This window comes from Dendrobates tinctorius, unplaced genomic scaffold (genome assembly GCF_039654945.1).
Source record: "Dendrobates tinctorius isolate UK_male_01 unplaced genomic scaffold, ASM3965494v1 ptg000254l, whole genome shotgun sequence".
Classification (NCBI taxonomy): Eukaryota; Metazoa; Chordata; class Amphibia; order Anura; family Dendrobatidae; genus Dendrobates; species Dendrobates tinctorius.
The window spans coordinates 23,229,920-23,247,895 of NW_027361921.1; the positions used below are offsets into that span (position 1 = coordinate 23,229,920).

The following is a 17,976-nucleotide window of genomic DNA, read 5'->3' on the forward strand; positions in this document are numbered from 1 at the left end:
AAGTCAGCAACTGTCAGGAGCAGAAGTACCAAGGGAGACAGCAAGTGCGTAGTCAGGGAGGAGCGAGAAGTCAGGACCTACCAGGAATGTGGTATCAGAAACGTAAGACGTAAGCCGTTGTCAGGGTACAAGCCAGGGTCAAAACCGGTCAGAGAGCATGGTATCAGAGACAGAAAACAAGAGGCAGAGTCCAGAGATCAGGCCAAGTCATAAACAAGTCGGGAAGTCAGAAGCAGAAGGATCACCTGCATAGGGTCAGAGGTTCTATCCAGGAAGCATGAACTATAGCTGACACTGGCCCGCAGGCTGCAGAGAACTGAAATAGCCCCACCAGCTCCATAACGAGGCAGATGGGATAAACCCCCGCATGACCAGTCCAAAGAGAAGACAGCAGAAAACAAACTCAGGACTGGATCATGACACCAAGACCACAAGTTAATTGTTAAGATGCACAACTTGCTACAAAAGGAGACGTCAGCAACACTTCAGCCTTGTTTACACTGCGTTTATGTAATGGGTATATAACCATACAGGTGGAACCATCAGAATGCCAGAAAAATGTGAATCAGATGAAACCCTCAATAGAGACAAGAGTACAATGACACAGACTGAGTTCAAATGGACTCAGATTGTGTTTATTTTCCAACAATCATAAAAACATTGTTTCATGGGTAAAATTTGAATTTGAAAACAAATTTTTCCATTAGGGAGATCAGAGATGACAGGTAGTGCTTTTAATGTTCTATGGAACTTAGAGACAAATGTCTGGGTCTCACTCTAGCTCCTCCCATTTCCATAGAATTTTACAAGCTCCAAATGTCATCTCTCTCCGTAATGTAAAAATCTGTCTTCACTAAATACAAATGTTGATTTTTACCCATGAATTTAGAGTGAAAGATCAATCCAGGAGGAGAAAGAAGCCGATTTCTGAAATTAGATATATTACAGAGTTCCTTATTTTCAGGTGTACTATTGATTTATGAAATAACAATTAAATTGACGATTGCTCTAATGGCTTCTGGACTGAAAATATACTTTACACAACCGGACCGTCCACATGTGTTACTAAAATGTCAATGCAGTGCAAGCAGCTTTCACAAGATCATGTAAGGTGACGGAAGTCAGTGTGCTATACAACCAGACTTCCCAGAGAGAACCTAAGTACGGTTCACCAGGTTTACATTCTCCATCTCTGTATACACAGCGCAGTGTACACTGATGAGGAAGCAGAGACCTTGCTTCCGTCTCAGGACCCAGTGAATATATGATCACAATGTGTAAGGAGGGATCAGATGGCTGTTGGGTCCTAGAAGTTTTGTCATATAACAACTAAAACTATGACCTTATTCAGCGTCTGTGCTGCATTTCAATAATGATTATATAAGCCCTTGGCTCTCCTTGTTTATTATCAAAAACCTTTTTAAGTTCTCTCGTGCTGTAGGAAATTGGGTCGGTCCGATGAGTAGTCTTTCTGGCCTCTCTATCCCTTCCCCAGGCTGCTGCTCTATGTCCTCCTTCTTTAAATGATGTGGATGACGCCTCACGTCAACCCCATTGGTGGAAAAATTCTTGCGACTGTGCAGACATTGTGGCTCGCGCCTGCACACTATTCTTTTCCCTACTGCAGGAAAAGCCAGAAACATAAGTGTGCACGTGCCCGCAGTAGGGCACAGCATAGTGCGCAGGCACGAGCCGCAATTTCTATTAACATTTACCCTGGCAATATTGATGACACGAGGTGTCATCCACATCAATTAAAGAAGGATGGCGGTGAGGAGCAAACCAGGGAAGGGAGGGAGAGGCCCGAAACCATGCCAAACGGACCGGACTAACCCGGTTTCCATACAGCGGGGAAGAACGTAAAAAGGTTTTTGTGAGGTATACAGTGTGTACCTTTATGTATCATTGTGCATGTGTAAATTATATATCTAGCTATATATTTATAGTAAGAAAAGCTATTAAATAAGTGGATTTCGGCTGAGGGCAGACACTTAGAACTTGCTTTGATGCTTTTAACAAAAGCCATAACTGGTAATATAATACAGAAAAGGAGACTTTGACAAAGCCGCCCTGAAGAGAGAATCGAATTGGCTTGGCGTGAACAGCTTTCTCTTAATGGTCTGGAGAAGGTGCGTAGCATCTCTCCATGCCTTTCCTACTCCAAGAGTGGACCTTTGCCCTGTGGAAGCAGCGGGGAATCCTGCTTTAGCTGGGAGCGATATATAGAGATCACAAAGGTATTGATCGGCATATAAAGAGGCTTGACCTCTATCTGCAGCTCTACCGTCAGCATGGGACGTGTAAGTGGGGAAGGTCTGGCTGTTCCAGCACTGTGATGAGATTAACCTGTTGTTCCAGGCGTGCAGCATCTCACATAAGGATTGCTTCTTCACTATAATTGACTCGAAGACGGATTGCAGCTGTTGTGGAGCCTCCATATTGGAGCAGAGCATCCTGGCCTGGAGCTTCTCAATCCAAGCCCGAAACTCTCCCTCCTCCATCTGAAAAACAAAAAATTATAAACTCAATCACAACAATCAGTACAGTTTCTACAGGGATTCAACCAAACCTGGTGTATAAAAAATAATAAAGGGACAAAACACTAAAAAATGGCTGGGATGTAAATTAAATTGTTCAGTTTGATAGCTTTATAGCAACAAGATGGACCATCGAACAAAAGGCTTCACAGGGCAGTAACTGCACCTAGTAAACGCTGGAAAACTGATGTATGCCTTGTAAGAAACATAAATGTCGCTTTCAAAGGAATTCTTAGTAAAGGGGCTAAACATCTCGCCCAACCACAGAATAAATGACTAACGGTGGGGGCCTAAGCTGGGACCCCAGCCAAATCCTTTTATTAATTGAGCCCCATCTTCCAAGGGCTGGTGGGTGTCTCAGAAGTAAAACCCCTAGTGATCATACATTTGTCATGTAATCTGTGCATTGCTTCTACATATTATCAGACGATCCCTTTAAGGGGTCCCTGTCAGATCCCACAACCAAAGGAAATTGGCATTATAGCTTACACATATGCTGACTGCATTAAAATAAAGCTTTTGAAGCTCTAATCTAACATTTGTTTTCTATAGCCTTTTTTCTACATCTTGTCATATATAAATGAGCCAGGACTAGTCCAGCGGGACAACACTTTCCCTAGACTAGTCATGGCTTGGATCCATCTTCCATACACTCTTCATCGCTGAACTGCTGGAAATATCATGCATATGCACAAGGCGATGGCGGTGCTACCATGTAGTGGGGCACAATTGACATCCTTTACACAATTCACGACATGGCAGGACAGTCAGCACCTCAAGTGCATAAGTGAGATCCCCAGGGGTCCTTCCATGAGTACAATATATGGGAGATGGCCATCATGCCTAAAACAACGTAATTAGAGTATCCAAGCCAGAACTAGTCTGGGGAAAGTGGGGGCCGCAGGACTAGCCCTGCCTCATTTACATATGACAAGCTGCAGAATAAAAGCTTGTACATAACACAGTAAAGATAGATTGGAACTAAAGCTTTATTATAATAATGCAGATATAACTATAATGGAGGCTACCAACAGTTAAAGCATCTTATAGGTTCCCCTTAATTGTTCCATTCATACACTCAGAACTGCTGAGGATGTAACAGGTCGCTATATAAGATCAAGGTGATGGCCAACGTGATAGAAGAAATCAGATGCTAGACCTCAGATTTATGTGGATCTCATAAAAACCAGATTAAAAAATGTGCTTCAGATAGGGTACATCACTGAAACGTCGCAGCATGTTCAGAATGTGTGCCTCCTAGGGCAGGCTCCCCTCTAGGGCAGGCTCTGGCTGAAATGGAGCGGAGAACACTTCGTCTTAATGGGCTGTCGTCACTTTGGGGAGACTGATGATTGAGCTTTTTGGATCATGTGTTTCTACTGCGATTTTTGAAGCTTTCTATATAAAGTATTGAAGAAAACTACTCTGTATTGGTGCTTATTGTTGGATAAATAAAACCGTGGGATAAATATGAGGGATTTTTTTTTTCAATTTTTTACCAAGACACATCAAGAATATAACATAACATAGTAACATAGTTTTGAAGGCTGAAGGAAGACCTTATGTCCATCTAGTTCAGCCTATTTTTAGTGCAGCTGTCCTGCATTGTTGATCCTGGGGAAGGCAAAAAACCCACAGAGTAGAAGCCAATTTTCTCCATACGGAAAAAAAACTCCTTCCCCTAAGCTGGGTCAACCATCTACCTATAATATTCTGTTATTCGTAACCTTCTATACTGTTACTCACAAGAAAAGCATCCATTCCTTTCTTAAATTCATTCAGTGAGTTGGCCATCACCACTTCCTCAGGAAGAGAATTCCAGAGCCTCACTGCTCTTACCGTGAAGAACCCTCTTCTATGCTGGTGGAGAAATTGTCTTTCCTCCAAACGAAGAGAATGCCCCCTTGTTCTTGTCACAGTCCTTGGTACAAACAGTTCATTGGAGAGATCTCGGTATTGCCCTCTGATATACTTGTACATATATATTAAGTCTCCCCTAAGTCTTCTCTTTTCTAGAGTAAATAGACCTAATTTTGATAACCTTTCTGGGTATTGTAGTGAGCCAACTCCATTTATCATTTTAGTAGCCCACCTTTGAACCCTTTCAAGTTCAGTAATGTCTTTCTGAAGCACCGGTGTCCAAAATTGCACACAATACTCCAAGTGTGGTCTGACGAGTGATTTGTACAGAGGGAGAATTATGTTTTCATCTCGTGTCCCCAGACCTCTTCTAATGCATCCCATGACCCTATTTGCTTTGGTGGCAGCTGCCTGACACTGGGCACTCCAATTTAGCTTCTTATTGACTAAGATGCCTAAGTCTTTTTCCATGTCTGATTTCCCCAGCAGTTTCCCATTTAGTAAGTAATTGTAGCATCTGTTTCTCCTTCCCATGTGCATAACCTTGCATAAGTATCTGTGTTAAACCTCATTTGCCATTTTTCAGCCCAATTCTCCAATTTACTCAAATCTGTCTGTAGTTACAAACTGTCCTCCTTTGTGTTAACTACCTTACATAGTTTTGTATCATCTGCAAATACTGATATTTTACTGTGTAAGCCATCCACTAGATCATTAATAAATATATTAAATAGTAGGGGGCCCAATACAGAACCCTGCGGTACCCCACTAGTAACCCTGGCCCAATCTGAGTATTTGTATTGTATATTCTTGAATTGTATTCAGATGTACATTTTAATAAGCTTGTGCTAAATTGATTACATGTTATTTCCTTGCAATCTGCATAATAATCCTATATATTATGTATACTATGCATTATACATATGCCCTACACCAGCAATCCTGGAAACGCTGCAGGTTCTGCAATCCACAAGGAAACCACCATGGTTACTTACCGGTAGCCGGTTTTTCCGGAACCCATGACAGCACCACATGAGAGAGGGATCCGCCCCGCCAGGACAGGAACCTACTGAAACATAAGGGGCGGCACCTCTCCCCCGCTTCAGTTGGATTACAGAGCATTTGAGAGGACTCCCCGGTTAGTTACATTTTTATCCAACACCACATCACACAAATACACCCGACTATTGTGCACACCCAAACGGTGAAAAAAGGGGGGGAATGTACGGGTGCTGTCATGGGTTCCGGAAAAAACGGCTACCGGTAAGTAACCATGGTGGTTTTCCCTTCACCCATGACAGCACCACATGAGAGATTCTGGAGACTTCGAACACCTTAGGGAGGGACCACCGCTTGCAGCACCCTTCTACCAAAGGTCAAGTCAGCAGAGGAGGACAGATTTAGTCTATAGTGTCTAAAGAAAGTTGAGGGTGAGGCCCAGGTAGCGGCCTTACAAATTTGCTCTATTGATACCTCTGCTTTCTCAGCCCAGGAGGTCGCCACGGCTCTGGTGGAATGAGCCTTGATGCCGTCAGGAACCGGGACGCCACTAGCTGAATAGGCTACACTAATGGCCTCCCTAATCCATCGGGCAATAGTCCCCTTTGACACTCCATAACCTTTCCTAGCACCCTGGAAGGCTACAAATAGGGACTGGGACCTCCTCCACTGGCTGGTTATAGACATATACTCTACTAGGGTTCTTTTAACATCTAGGCTATGAAACTTTTCCTCCCCTGGGTTTTTCGGATTCTCGCAAAAGGAAGGGAGGACAATCTCTTGGTTTCGGTGAAAGTTAGTTACTACTTTCGGCAAGTAAGCAGGGTCTGTTCTCATAACCACCCTATCCTGGTATATCTGGGTATATGGTGGGTTGACTGAAAGGGCCTGTAAGTCACTAACTCTACGTGCCGACGTTAGAGCTACCAAAATGATGGTTTTTAGAGTGAGATTTTTAGTTGAAATCTGCTGTATGGGTTCAAATGGCTCTTTCGTGAGGGCTTCCAGCACCAGATTTAGATCCCATGGAGCTATTTTTGGTAAGGAAACTGGCCTAGATCTGTGGCAAGATTTTATAAACCTGGCTACCCATCTGTTTGCCGCTATATTGCAATTGTATAATGCACCCAGCGCTGAAACCTGCACTTTGAGGGTATTAACCGCCAGGCCTAGCTGTAGGCCTGCCTGCAAGAACTCCAAGATGGACTCGATTGGGGGTTCTTGACCTAACGGTTTTCCCAGGAATTGTAGTAATTTTTTCCACGTTCTGCCATATATGTTGGTTGTTATTGGTTTTCTACTTTTCATTAGAGTAGTCACCAACCCCGGGGAAAACCCTTTATCTCTCAAAAGTGACCTCTCAAATTCCACGCCGTCAGATGGAGCCCCTTGACTTGTTTGTGGAATATCGGCCCCTGAGCTAACAAATCTGGAATCTCTGGCAGTACCCACGGGTCCGAGAGAGACATCATTTGTAGTAGAGAAAACCACGGTCTTTTCGGCCAGAACGGGGCTATGAGGATTACTCTGGCTTGCTCGTCTCTTATCTTTTTTACTACTGCCGGGATTAACGCTACTGGGGGAAAGGCATAGCTCAGATTGAACAGCCACGGGATTTGTAGAGCGTCCACTGCCCACGGGTTTTCCCCTGGGTTTAATGAGCAGAACCTTCTCACTTGCCGGTTGCTTTTGGTGGCAAAGAGGTCGATTACTGGCTGTCCCCATAACTGTACTATCTTCTGGAATATTACACGATTCAAGGCCCACTCTCCCTGTTTTAACTTGTTGCGGCTTAGAAAGTCGGCTTGAACATTTTCTGTCCCTTTGATATGCAGGGCTGTCAGGGAGGCTAGGTGTTGCTCTGCTTTGAGGAAGATTCTTTTGGCTTCGTCCATTAGGGAGTTTGACCTTGTCCCTCCTTGGTGGTTGACATACGCCACTGCCACCCTGTTGTCTGACATAATTCGGACGTTTTGACCCTGTAACCTGGGAATGAATGCCTCTAGGGCCCTGTTTATCGCTCTCAACTCTCTTAAGTTGGAGGAAGCTTTCTGCTCTATGTGACCCCAGGACCCTTGGGCCACAGGTGTGCCCCCCATCCCGAGGAGCTTGCGTCCGTCAATATTACATCGGACACGGGCCTGTGCCACAAAATTCCCCCTGTTAAATTTGTGTCGTCTAGCCACCAAGTGAGAGAGTCTTTCACCCTTTCGGAAAGTTCCAGCTTCCCTTCTAAACGCCCTTTCAATCGTCTCTGGGCTGACAAGATTTCCGCCTGCAGTTGTCGGGTATGATACTGTGCCCAGTTGACCGCTGGGATACAGGCTGTTAGCGTGCCCAACAGGGACATTGCCCTTCTTAGGGTCATGTGAGGATGCTGTATTGCCGTAAGGGTCATTTCTCTCACCTTCTCTAGTTTTTTCTCTGGCAAGAGACAAACTTGACGGTCGGAGTCCAAGACGAAACCTAGAAACGTTTGTTTCCTTAGGGGTTGAAGTTTTGATTTTTTTAAGTTTACCATCCAACCCAGTCTTTGCAGGGTCTCTGTTATCTTCTCTACCTGATGTGCGCAGTGATGTTCTGAATTGCCAATGACCAGAAAATCGTCCAAGTAAGGCACCATAATCACATTGTGGATTCGAAGGAAAGCTGTCATTTCCGCTATTACTTTTGTAAAAATCCTTGGCGCTATGGAGATGCCAAACGGAAGAGCTGTGAATTGAAAATGCCTGAGGTCGCCCTGGATGTATAGGGCTACCCTCAGGTATTTTTGGTACTCTTGGTGCATCGGGATATGGTAATAGGCATCCTTCAAATCGATTACGGCCATGAAGCAGTTGTGGTGTAACAGCTTTATGGCCGAAGTCACTGATTCCATTTTGAATGTTTGGTTCTTGATCCATTGATTGAGGCGCCTGAGATTTATTATCGTTCTGAAGGAAAGGTCGGGTTTTTTTATTAGGAAGAGGGGAGAATAGAACCCCCTTCTTTCTTGATCTTCCGGGACCTCTACCAGAACTTGTTTCTCCAATAGCCCTAAGATTTCTGTTTCTAAGGCTGATTGCTCTCCTGGTTCCTTCCTGACGGGGGTCACCACCAATGAAGCTCTTGGATACTGGAAGAAGGGGATTTTTAGGCCATTCTTTATGATTTTTAGGATCCAATTGTTGGCCGATATTTTCTCCCATTCTTGGGAAAAGAGCCTCAATCTTCCCCCCACAGGAGGGCTGGTGTCATTGCGGGGATTTTTTGGCGGTTGAGGTATTTCCCCCAAACATAAACCCTGGTTCTTTCTTCCTCTTGTCGTCCCACCTTTTCCGTTCTCCCGGGGGACGGCCTCGATTGAACCTTCCCCTCTGAAAGGGCGGTCTCCTTTGATCACCCATGAACCTGGGGAAGCCCTTCTTTTTATCACCGGCTTTTTCTAGGATGTCATCCAGGTCTTTTCCAAACAAGAACTGCCCATCACATGGTAATGAGCATAATTTTGCCTTAGATTGAATGTCCCCAGGGCAGCCTTTGAGCCACAACGCCCGTCTTGCGGCGTTCGACAGCCCCGCTGCTCTTGCTGTTAACCTCATCGAGTTGGCAGAGGTGTCCGCCAAGAAGGCGGCAGCTCCGTGTAGTAGGTACATTTCACCTAAAATTTTCTCCCTTGGCATTTTGGAGACCAATTTTTCTTCCAGTTGTTGCAACCAGACCATTAATGACCGGGCTGTGCAGGTGCCGGCTATTGCTGGTTTCAGACCCCCTGCCGCTGCCTCCCAAGTGTGCCTTAAGGGGGTTTTACACTAAGCGATATCGCTAGCAATATCGCTAAAACGTCACTGGTTTTGTGACGTTATAGCGATATTGCTAGCGATATCGCTATGTGTGATACTTACCAGCGACCGGCTCCCCCACTGCTCATCGCTGATCGCGCGAGAATGTCCGGCTCCATTTCTCATCGGGCGCTTCCTGCTGAGACTTCCTGCTGTGACGACGAGCGACGCTGGATGCGGGCGGGAGGACGCAGGATCGCTGTGTGTGAATGGTAAGTATCGTGCGCTGCGTCGCTGCTGAATCGCTGTGAGGTCTTTCTGTATGAAAGCTCACTAGCGATCATTTAGCGATGCACCAGCGATCCTGACCGGGTGGGATCGCTGGTGCATCGCTAAATGTAAAAGGGCCTTTAGGTATGAGTCCGCTTTTTTATCCAAGGGATCTCTCAAAACCCCTGAATCCTCCAGGGGCAGGGCCGACTTCTTGGAAGACCTAGACACTGCGGCGTCAATCTTTGGGACTTTGTCCCAGATGTCCGTGTCCTTAGCCTCAAAGGGGTATCTTCGCTTTGAAGAGGAGGGAAGGCTACCTGACTTCTCCGGTTTCTTCCACTCTCTCTCGATTAGGGCCTGAATTTTGTCATTGACCGGGAAGGTACGCTTTTTCCTTTCTTGTAGGCCGCCAAACATCACATCCTCCAGTGATCTCTCTACTTTCTCCTCCTGTAGGCCCATAGTGGACCTGATGGCTTTAAGGAGGGCGTCCGTATCTTCCACGGGAAAGCAAGGTCTGCCCCCCGTATCACTGTCTGAGGATGAAGATGACCCGCGCTCAACTTGGTACTCCGAAGAGGAGGAGGAGCCTGACGAGGAACTCGGGGAGGCTTTCCTACTCTTACTTTTCTTTTTTAATAATTTTTTAAGTGAGCCCTGTACCTCCGACTTAATTATTGATCTGAGGTTTGTTGCCAGGCTCGGTGCCTCTTCAGCCATAGTCCGCTGGATACAGCTGACACATAAGTCCTTTTGGTAGTCCTTTGCTAAAGGGCTGTGGCATATGGCACATACTTTATTTTTCTTTTTGCACGTAGCTTTTTTGCCTCCCTAAAAAAGGAAAAGACATAGGAAGCCCTATTACAACATTGTCTACTTTCACGGAGATCACTCACCACCCAGGAAAGACCGATACCGGGCTCTGGGGCTGCGAAGGAGCGTGCGTTCTGCGATCTTTTGACCTCGAGGAATCCCTCGATCGGTGACTTGGACGGCTGCTGCTTTTGCCGCTCGAGCGGCTCTTGCGACCCGAAGCTTGTGAAGGGGGCAGAGACAATGGGGACGGTGAGCGATCCTCCTGAGACGCCATTGTCACCACTGCAGCCGCTTCTGCTCCTTCTTTAAAGTGAGTGCCCCTCATTACCCCTCCCCCCGCGACCGCCAGCCGCTTCTCCTGGCCGGCGTCGCGCCCGGCGCCATGATCGTCGCGTCCCGATGACGTCAGCGGTCGCGCTCCCAGAATCCTCTGCGCCGCTGACGTCGGACGCCGATCTCCGCCCCCGGCTTCCCCTGCAAGCAGACGAAGGACGGGTGCGCGCGCAGGGGGAGGGCAGCACGTGGAGGAACCTCCGAAGGGAGGACATCAGGACGTGCCCGCACGAACCCGGGGCCCGGATCAGGCAACACCCCGGGGACTGCGCTACCAGCTGCCGACGGCCGGCGTCGCAGGTAAGTAAGCCCTGCAATTTAAACGCCGGGACGGCCCTGGGTCTTTCATCCTGACAGGCGCCGCCGCTGTCAGAGGGATTCCTTTCCAGGACAGGAACCCAACTGAAGCGGGGGAGAGGTGCCGCCCCTTATGTTTCAGTAGGTTCCTGTCCTGGCGGGGCGGATCCCTCTCTCATGTGGTGCTGTCATGGGTGAAGGGAAAAGCAGTGGTATGTCCTACCAGCTTATACAACTCTAATGGAGGAGGATATGGGGATGTAAGTGGTGCAAAAGCAGCATTAACCATCCTGGGCATATCCCTTGTAATCATCTGAGTGCCTCTCAGGCTGATGAAAGGATGCTCTGAGCTGACACATTAGGATTCCTTACACAAATTGCAGCAAATATAAGAAAATACTTGTCATTCCATTGGAAATCCATTTTCGGGGCTTTTTACCTCTTTCTTTGCAAACAGATCTTCCATCTTCTCTTCTCTTGTTTTGTTAAAGGTGTCCGTCTTCAGGGAGGTGAGGCGGTCGTCCACTGCAGAATACACCTGAGTCACTCTGGAGAGACAAGAAGCACACCGGGACAACGCTTTAGTGGGCAGCAATTACCCCTTTCATTGATTTGGAGTGTTTTGGGAACCTGGTGTTTAGAGCAAAATTTTACCTTTTAGTGCTCAGTCTTCTAATTAGTTTTAATTTATTTGTATTTCTTAACATTTTTGGGGGCGTAACGAGGGACATTATTTTATTATATTTATTTATCCCACTTTTGGTCAAACCTTCCATAGGAATATTAGTAATGATTGGAAAAATGGTCAGTGTGAGGTCGTTCCTTTCATTGAAATGATAATAAAAAGTAATAGCTAAAGCCAGTACCGAGGAGACCATCATTCAGTGGACAGCCATGTCTCCCGAGTCTCCCGAGCACACCCATATCTAATATATAAAGCTCAAAGTGTGTAAGTATGTATGTATGTATGTATGTATGTATGTGTGTATGTATGTATATGTGTATGTGTGTGTCAGGGATAGGCATCCACACCGTCGCAGCTACAGCCACAAAATTTGGCACAGTCACACGTCTGGACCCCGAGAGCGTCCTAAGCAACGTTGTGAGGTGAAATTTTAACCCAGCGCGTTCCAATTCACCAAACAATTTTGCCCCTATCTTCATACTGGGGAAAAAGTGTGTGCACGTCAAGCCCCTCCCCTAATTATGATGTCATAATGCCCCTATCAACATAATGGGGAAACAGTGTGTGCGTATCAAGCCCCGCCCCTCATTATGAGGTCACAATGGTTGCCATGGCGACGCTGATGTCATCATAGGTTGCAAGCCCCGCCGCTCATTATGATGTCATAATGGTTGACTATGAGATGGAGGATGTATGATGGGTATATGGGCACGGGACCATAGATGGCGAATATGTATGATGGATATATGGGCATGGGACTATGGGATGCAGAATATGTATGATGGGTATATGGGCATGGGACTATGGGATGGAGGATGTGTGATGGGTATATGGGCACTCGCCTATGGGATGGAGGATATGTATGATGGGTATATGGGCACGGGCCTATGGGATCGTGGATATGTATGATGGGTATATGGGCACGGGACTATGGGATGGAGGATAATTATAATTTGTTATAACTAACCACAGTTAGTTACTATGCCCGGGCAGCGCCGGGCTCTTCAGCTAGTTCTCTATAAAAGACCCACTGCCAGAATCCATACCGAACAAAGTTAGACAATTGAATTCCAACCACCTAATCTTTATGCACGCTGACAAAATCTGTCAGGGGAAAGCTGGGAGGCGCAATACAAATTAGATGGTAGGCCAATCCCCAAATTAGCTGGCTCCAATGACTTATCTCAAGTGTATGAGGGTCTTAAAGGGAATCAATAGGTTGCTGCCACCTAAACTGAGAACAGTATAGTGTAGAGACAACTATTCCAGTGTTCCAGTGATTTCTCACTTTCGTTAGCGGACTAGTAAACCTGCAACCATGTAGTCCTCAATATTCATGATCTCTATATAGCAGCACTGATTGGCAACTTGCTGTGTATAATGTGCATAGGCAGAAAGCTGCTCAGGAGTGGGTAGGGTTATACGGAGCTCAGCATTCAGAGAAGTGCTAGATCAGCAGCTAAAAAAACTGATTTTATTAAAACTGCAGAAAGCAGCCAAGTAAGTGACATCACTGGAATCAGGGCCTCTGCCTCATCAGACGGGGGAGAAAAAACTTGGTGACAGATTGCCTCTTAGGCTATGTGCACACGCTGTGGATTGATCTGCGGATTTTTCCGCGTGGATTTGGTGAAATCCGCAGGACAAAAGTCCTGCGGTTTATCTATGGATTAACCAGCGGTTTTGCCCTGCAGTTTCACACCTCATAAGGATAAGGTGTGAAACCGCAGTGGAAACCGCACAATTGACATGCTGCAGATTGTATTATCCGCAGAATCCGCACAGTGGTTTTTGTTTTGCATAGGCTAACATGGTACTGTACACCGCTGTGGAAGCCACTGCGGGTCCGCAGGGCCAAATCTGCAGCAGAATCCGCAAAGTGTGCACATAGCCTTAAAGCAACGTTTGTCAGATGGTCCTGGGTAGGTGGAGCATGATCGTATGTAAAAACGGTTTAGGTAAAGTAGTGGTCTCCGCTTTGAATCCCCTATACATATGCTCTATTCTAGAATATGGACAACAGAGGAGACCCCTGAAATCCAGGGCCGAGACCTGATAACAAGCTACTACCCACATGCCATCATGAAATGTAATCCTTTCCCTGTAGCAGGACGATGTGGGAGACATATATAGCTAGCCAGAGGTGACAGCTTTCTTTATATACCGCACATCAGAAAACACTCATAATTTATCAACATTTGCAGGACCATTAGTTACTCGCCTGATTGCTGAAAGGTAAACATTATAATCCCTGTATTGCCATTGACTTGCACGCAAAGTTAACAAGCAAGCCCGAAAAAGGTGGATTGTCACTTTCCGTAGATCAGTCAATCCATGTGATATACTAATTCTCCCTCTTAATTTGTTCTATTGAACACATGTAATTAAAGCCTGTATTTCTGAATATAATCTATGGGGACAGGCTTCTATGGTAGGAGGGTTCCCCTACACAAGTGAATTATGGACTCATGAAATAAAGCGGCTTTTTTTGGTTTCACTTCGTGCTTCATCTGTTTCACTGTTTGAACTAGGAATCAATTAACGGTATAAATTGATTTCACACAAGTAATTACACAGATACTGGGCCAATGCAGGAAGCCCCTGTAACATTCAAGGACATACATATGGTTTGGGAGACTGATGTAGATTACCTCATTTTATCTCTACTCATTATTTCAAGGCTTGACAAATTATCACCTCAAATGAGTACACCAAAACCCATATTTATAAAACCCATACAGACAAAGAGAGAACAAAACAAACTCACTTCTGAGAAAAATCTTTTAAATCCTGTAGGACTGACACTTTGGCCGGAGTGTGCTGCTTAATGTAGATTTTTGGCATTGGGACACACACTTCAAGTAGTCTAATAGAGGAATAACTAAATAGAAAGTATGGTAGTTAGTATTCACCACTGGATAAAAAGAGACACATTAAACATATAAACGTGTTATAGAACAGCCATATTGCCATATATTTAGCAGCATCAAACATATGTCATAATTCAATATTTTCCCACCAAGGGTACCTAAATTAACCAATAATAATAATAAATTTTATTTTTATAGCGCCGACATATTCCGCAGCACTTTACATTTCAGAGGGGATTTGTACAGACAATAGACATTACAGCATAACAATAATCACATACAGTAGATTATAACAAATACCAAGAGGAATGAGGGCCCTGCTCGCAAGCTTACAGTCTATGAGGAAAGAGGTAGACACGAAATGTGGGTGGTAACAGTTGCCCTGATTGTATGGACCAGCCATAATGTTAAGTGTGTAACAGTACAGACACAGAGGGCTAATGGATGCATAAAGCATGTGGGAACATGTTGCGGGAAATCTGGTTATGGTAAAACTTTTGGCTGTGCCACACAGGGACAGATTAGGTTAATGTGTTGAGGCGATAGGCCAGTCTGAATAAATGCGTTTTCAGGGCACGCTTAAAATTGTGGGGATTGGGGACAAATCGTATTGACCTGGGAAGTGCATTCCAAAGAATTGGCGCGGAACATGTAAAGTCTTGGAGACGGGAGTGGGAGGTTCTGACTATTGAGGATGCTAACCTCAGGTCATCAACAGAACGGAGGGTGCGGGTAGGGTGGTATACTGAAACAAGGGAGGAGATGTAGGGTGGTGCTGAGCCATGGAGGGCTTTGTGGGTGAGGGTAATAAGTTTTTACTGAATTCTGGAGTGGATGGGTAGCCAGTGTAATGACTGGCACAAGGTAGAGGCATCGGTGTAACGATTGGTGAGGAATATGATCCTGGCTGCAGCATTCAAGACAGATTGGAGAGGGGAGAGTTTGGTAAGAGGGAGACCGATTAGAAGAGAGTTACAATAGTCGAGACGAGAATGAATAAGAGAAACAGTAAGAGTTTTTGCAGACTCAAAAGTAAGAAAAGGTCGAATTCTAGAAATGTTTTTGAGGTGCAGATGACAAGAGCGAGCCAGTGATCGAATGTGGGGGCAAAGGAAAGCTCGGAATCAAGTATGACCCCAAGACAGCGGGCCTGTTGCTGGGGAGTAATAGTGGAACCACCCACAGAAATAGCAATGTCGGGTATAGGTACATTAGTAGAGGGAGGAAACATCAGGAGTTCAGTCTTTGACAGGTTCAGTTTCAGATATAGTAAGGACATGATATTAGTCACAGCATTTAGAAAATCGCCGGTGTTTTCTAGAAAGGCTGGCGTGATGTCAGGAGAAGAAGCGTATAATTGGGTGTCATAAGCATAAAGATGGTACTGGAAACCAAATCTACTGATTGTTTGACCAATAGGGGCAGTGTACAAGGAGAAGAGGAGGGGGCCTAGAACCGATCCTTGGGGGACCCCAAGAGTAAGGGGAAGGTGAGAGGAGGAGGAACCGGCAAAAGATACAGTAAAGGAGCGGTCGGAGAGATAGGAGGAGAACCAGGAGAGAACGGTGTCCTTGAGGCCAATGGAACGGAGCATAGTGAGGAGGAGCTGATGATCCACAGTGTCGAATGCTGCAGAGAGATCCAAGAGAATTAGCATGGAGTAATGACCATTTGATTTAGCTGTTAGCAGATCATTAGAGACTTTAGTGAGGGCAGTTTCAGTGGAGTGTAAAGAGCGGAAACCGGATTGGAGAGGGTCGAGAACAGAGTTTTCTGAGAGATAGCGGATAAGACGGGAGTGGACCAGGCGTTCCAGGAGTTTAGAGATGAAGGGAAGATTAGAGACAGGTCTATAGTTAGCGGCACAGTTTTGGTCGAGGGATGGTTTTTTAAGTAGTGGATGTATGATGGCATGCTTAAATGAGGAGGGAAAAATACCAGAAGAGAGAGAGAGGTTAAATATTTTAGTTAGGTGAGGGGTGACAGCAGGGGAAAGGGACTGGAGGAGATGTGACGGAAATGGGTCACTGGTGCAAGTGGTTGGGCGAGAAGATGCAAGGAGCCTGCTTACTTCTTCTTCTGTGACTGGTTCAAAATCAGAGAGTGAGCTAGATGCAGTGGGGGAGGGAGGACAGTGCATGGTATGAGGTGATTGGGAGAGAATTTCCTGTCGAATCTGGTCAATTTTTTCTTTGAAGTAATTGGCCAGATCGTCAGCTCGGAGCTCTGTGGCTGGGGCCTGTACTCTTGGGTTGAATAGAGAATGAAAAGTGTCAAAGAGACGTTTCGGGTTATTGGACAGTGAGGTGATGAGGGTGTTGAAATAGGTTTGTTTGGAGAGGTGAAGGGCAGTGTTATATGTTCTAAGCATAAACTTAAAATGGATGAAATCTTCGTGTAGATTGGATTTTCTCCACAGACGTTCGGCGCACCTGGAGCACCGCTGCAGGAAACGTGTTTGCACCATGTGCCAGGGTTGTCGCCGTCTGCGTTGTGGTGTTCTATTTATAGGGGTGCAAATTCATCCAGGGCACTTTGAAGTGTTTCATTGTAATGCTTCAAAATTAGACATGAAAAAGTTCCAGGAAAAACAAACTATCCCAAACATCAGCTTCTGTAAATACCTCAATCTCAGCACCTGGTCCTACAAAGAACACTTAAATCTAGGTTTTGATTCTGGACATTCTCACTAAGGCTGGAGTCACACTAGAGTATAAAAAAATAATAAATCGTTCCAATGTTGATCCAGGAAAGTAGGACGAGTGTCATGTTTCTCAACTAGCATCTGTATGACACGCGAATGCAATCCATATACAATGTGTTTTTAATAATCTTTTACTTACTGAAATGCTCTGTCATTTAAAGCTAGTTTTCAAACTAATAAAACAATCTTATATACAGACATCAATAAACAGATAAAGAGATAGACAGAATACATAGATATCCTGTAGAACTAGAATTTCATGAACCCCATGCATATAATAAACTTTCACCCTTTAGTGCCTTTCATGTGGCACTATATGGTGCTTAGCCTTATTTAACCTACTAAATAAATTAAAAAAGTGACATGAGGTCCCCTCTATTTGTGATAGCCAGCCAAGGTAAAGTAGACAGCTGTGGGTTTATATTATCAGGCAGGGAATGTCCATGGCTATTGGGCCCTTCCAAGCATAAAAATACCAGTCTGCAGCTACCCCAGAACTGGTGAATCACAGGCACGCCAATTCTGGCACTTTGCCCAGGTTCTTCCCAATTGCCCTGGTGCAATGGCAATTGGGGTTATGATTTATGGGGTCGATGTCAGCTTTGTAATGTCAGCTAACATCAAGCCTAGGGTTTAGTAATGGAGAATCATCAGACACCCCTTTTAATCACTCAGTAAGTTATAAGAAAAAAAAAAAAACACAAAAATGTTACCGTACTTTAAAATACACTCTGCAAACCTTATTCACCAATTTAAAAAAAACAAACAAAAAAAACGAAGATCCGACATATTCCCCCGAATTCAGAGTAGTCCAAAAACGAGAACCTGAAAAACATAAAAA

General features: G+C 45.2%; 1 protein-coding gene across 3 annotated transcripts in view; it reads right to left on the bottom strand.

Moving 5' to 3' along the window:
- Positions 1–17,976, bottom strand: part of PIKFYVE (phosphoinositide kinase, FYVE-type zinc finger containing) — a 603,254-nt gene that overhangs the window by 252,316 nt on the left and 332,962 nt on the right. For all 3 annotated transcript variants that reach the window (XM_073558214.1, XM_073558213.1, XM_073558215.1), the window contains 3 exons: positions 14,329–14,442; positions 11,316–11,424; positions 2,347–2,501 (listed from right to left, as the gene is read on the bottom strand). In XM_073558214.1, the coding sequence (XP_073414315.1) occupies positions 2,347–2,501; positions 11,316–11,424; positions 14,329–14,442 (378 nt within the window). The remainder of the gene's footprint in view (positions 1–2,346; positions 2,502–11,315; positions 11,425–14,328; positions 14,443–17,976) is intronic.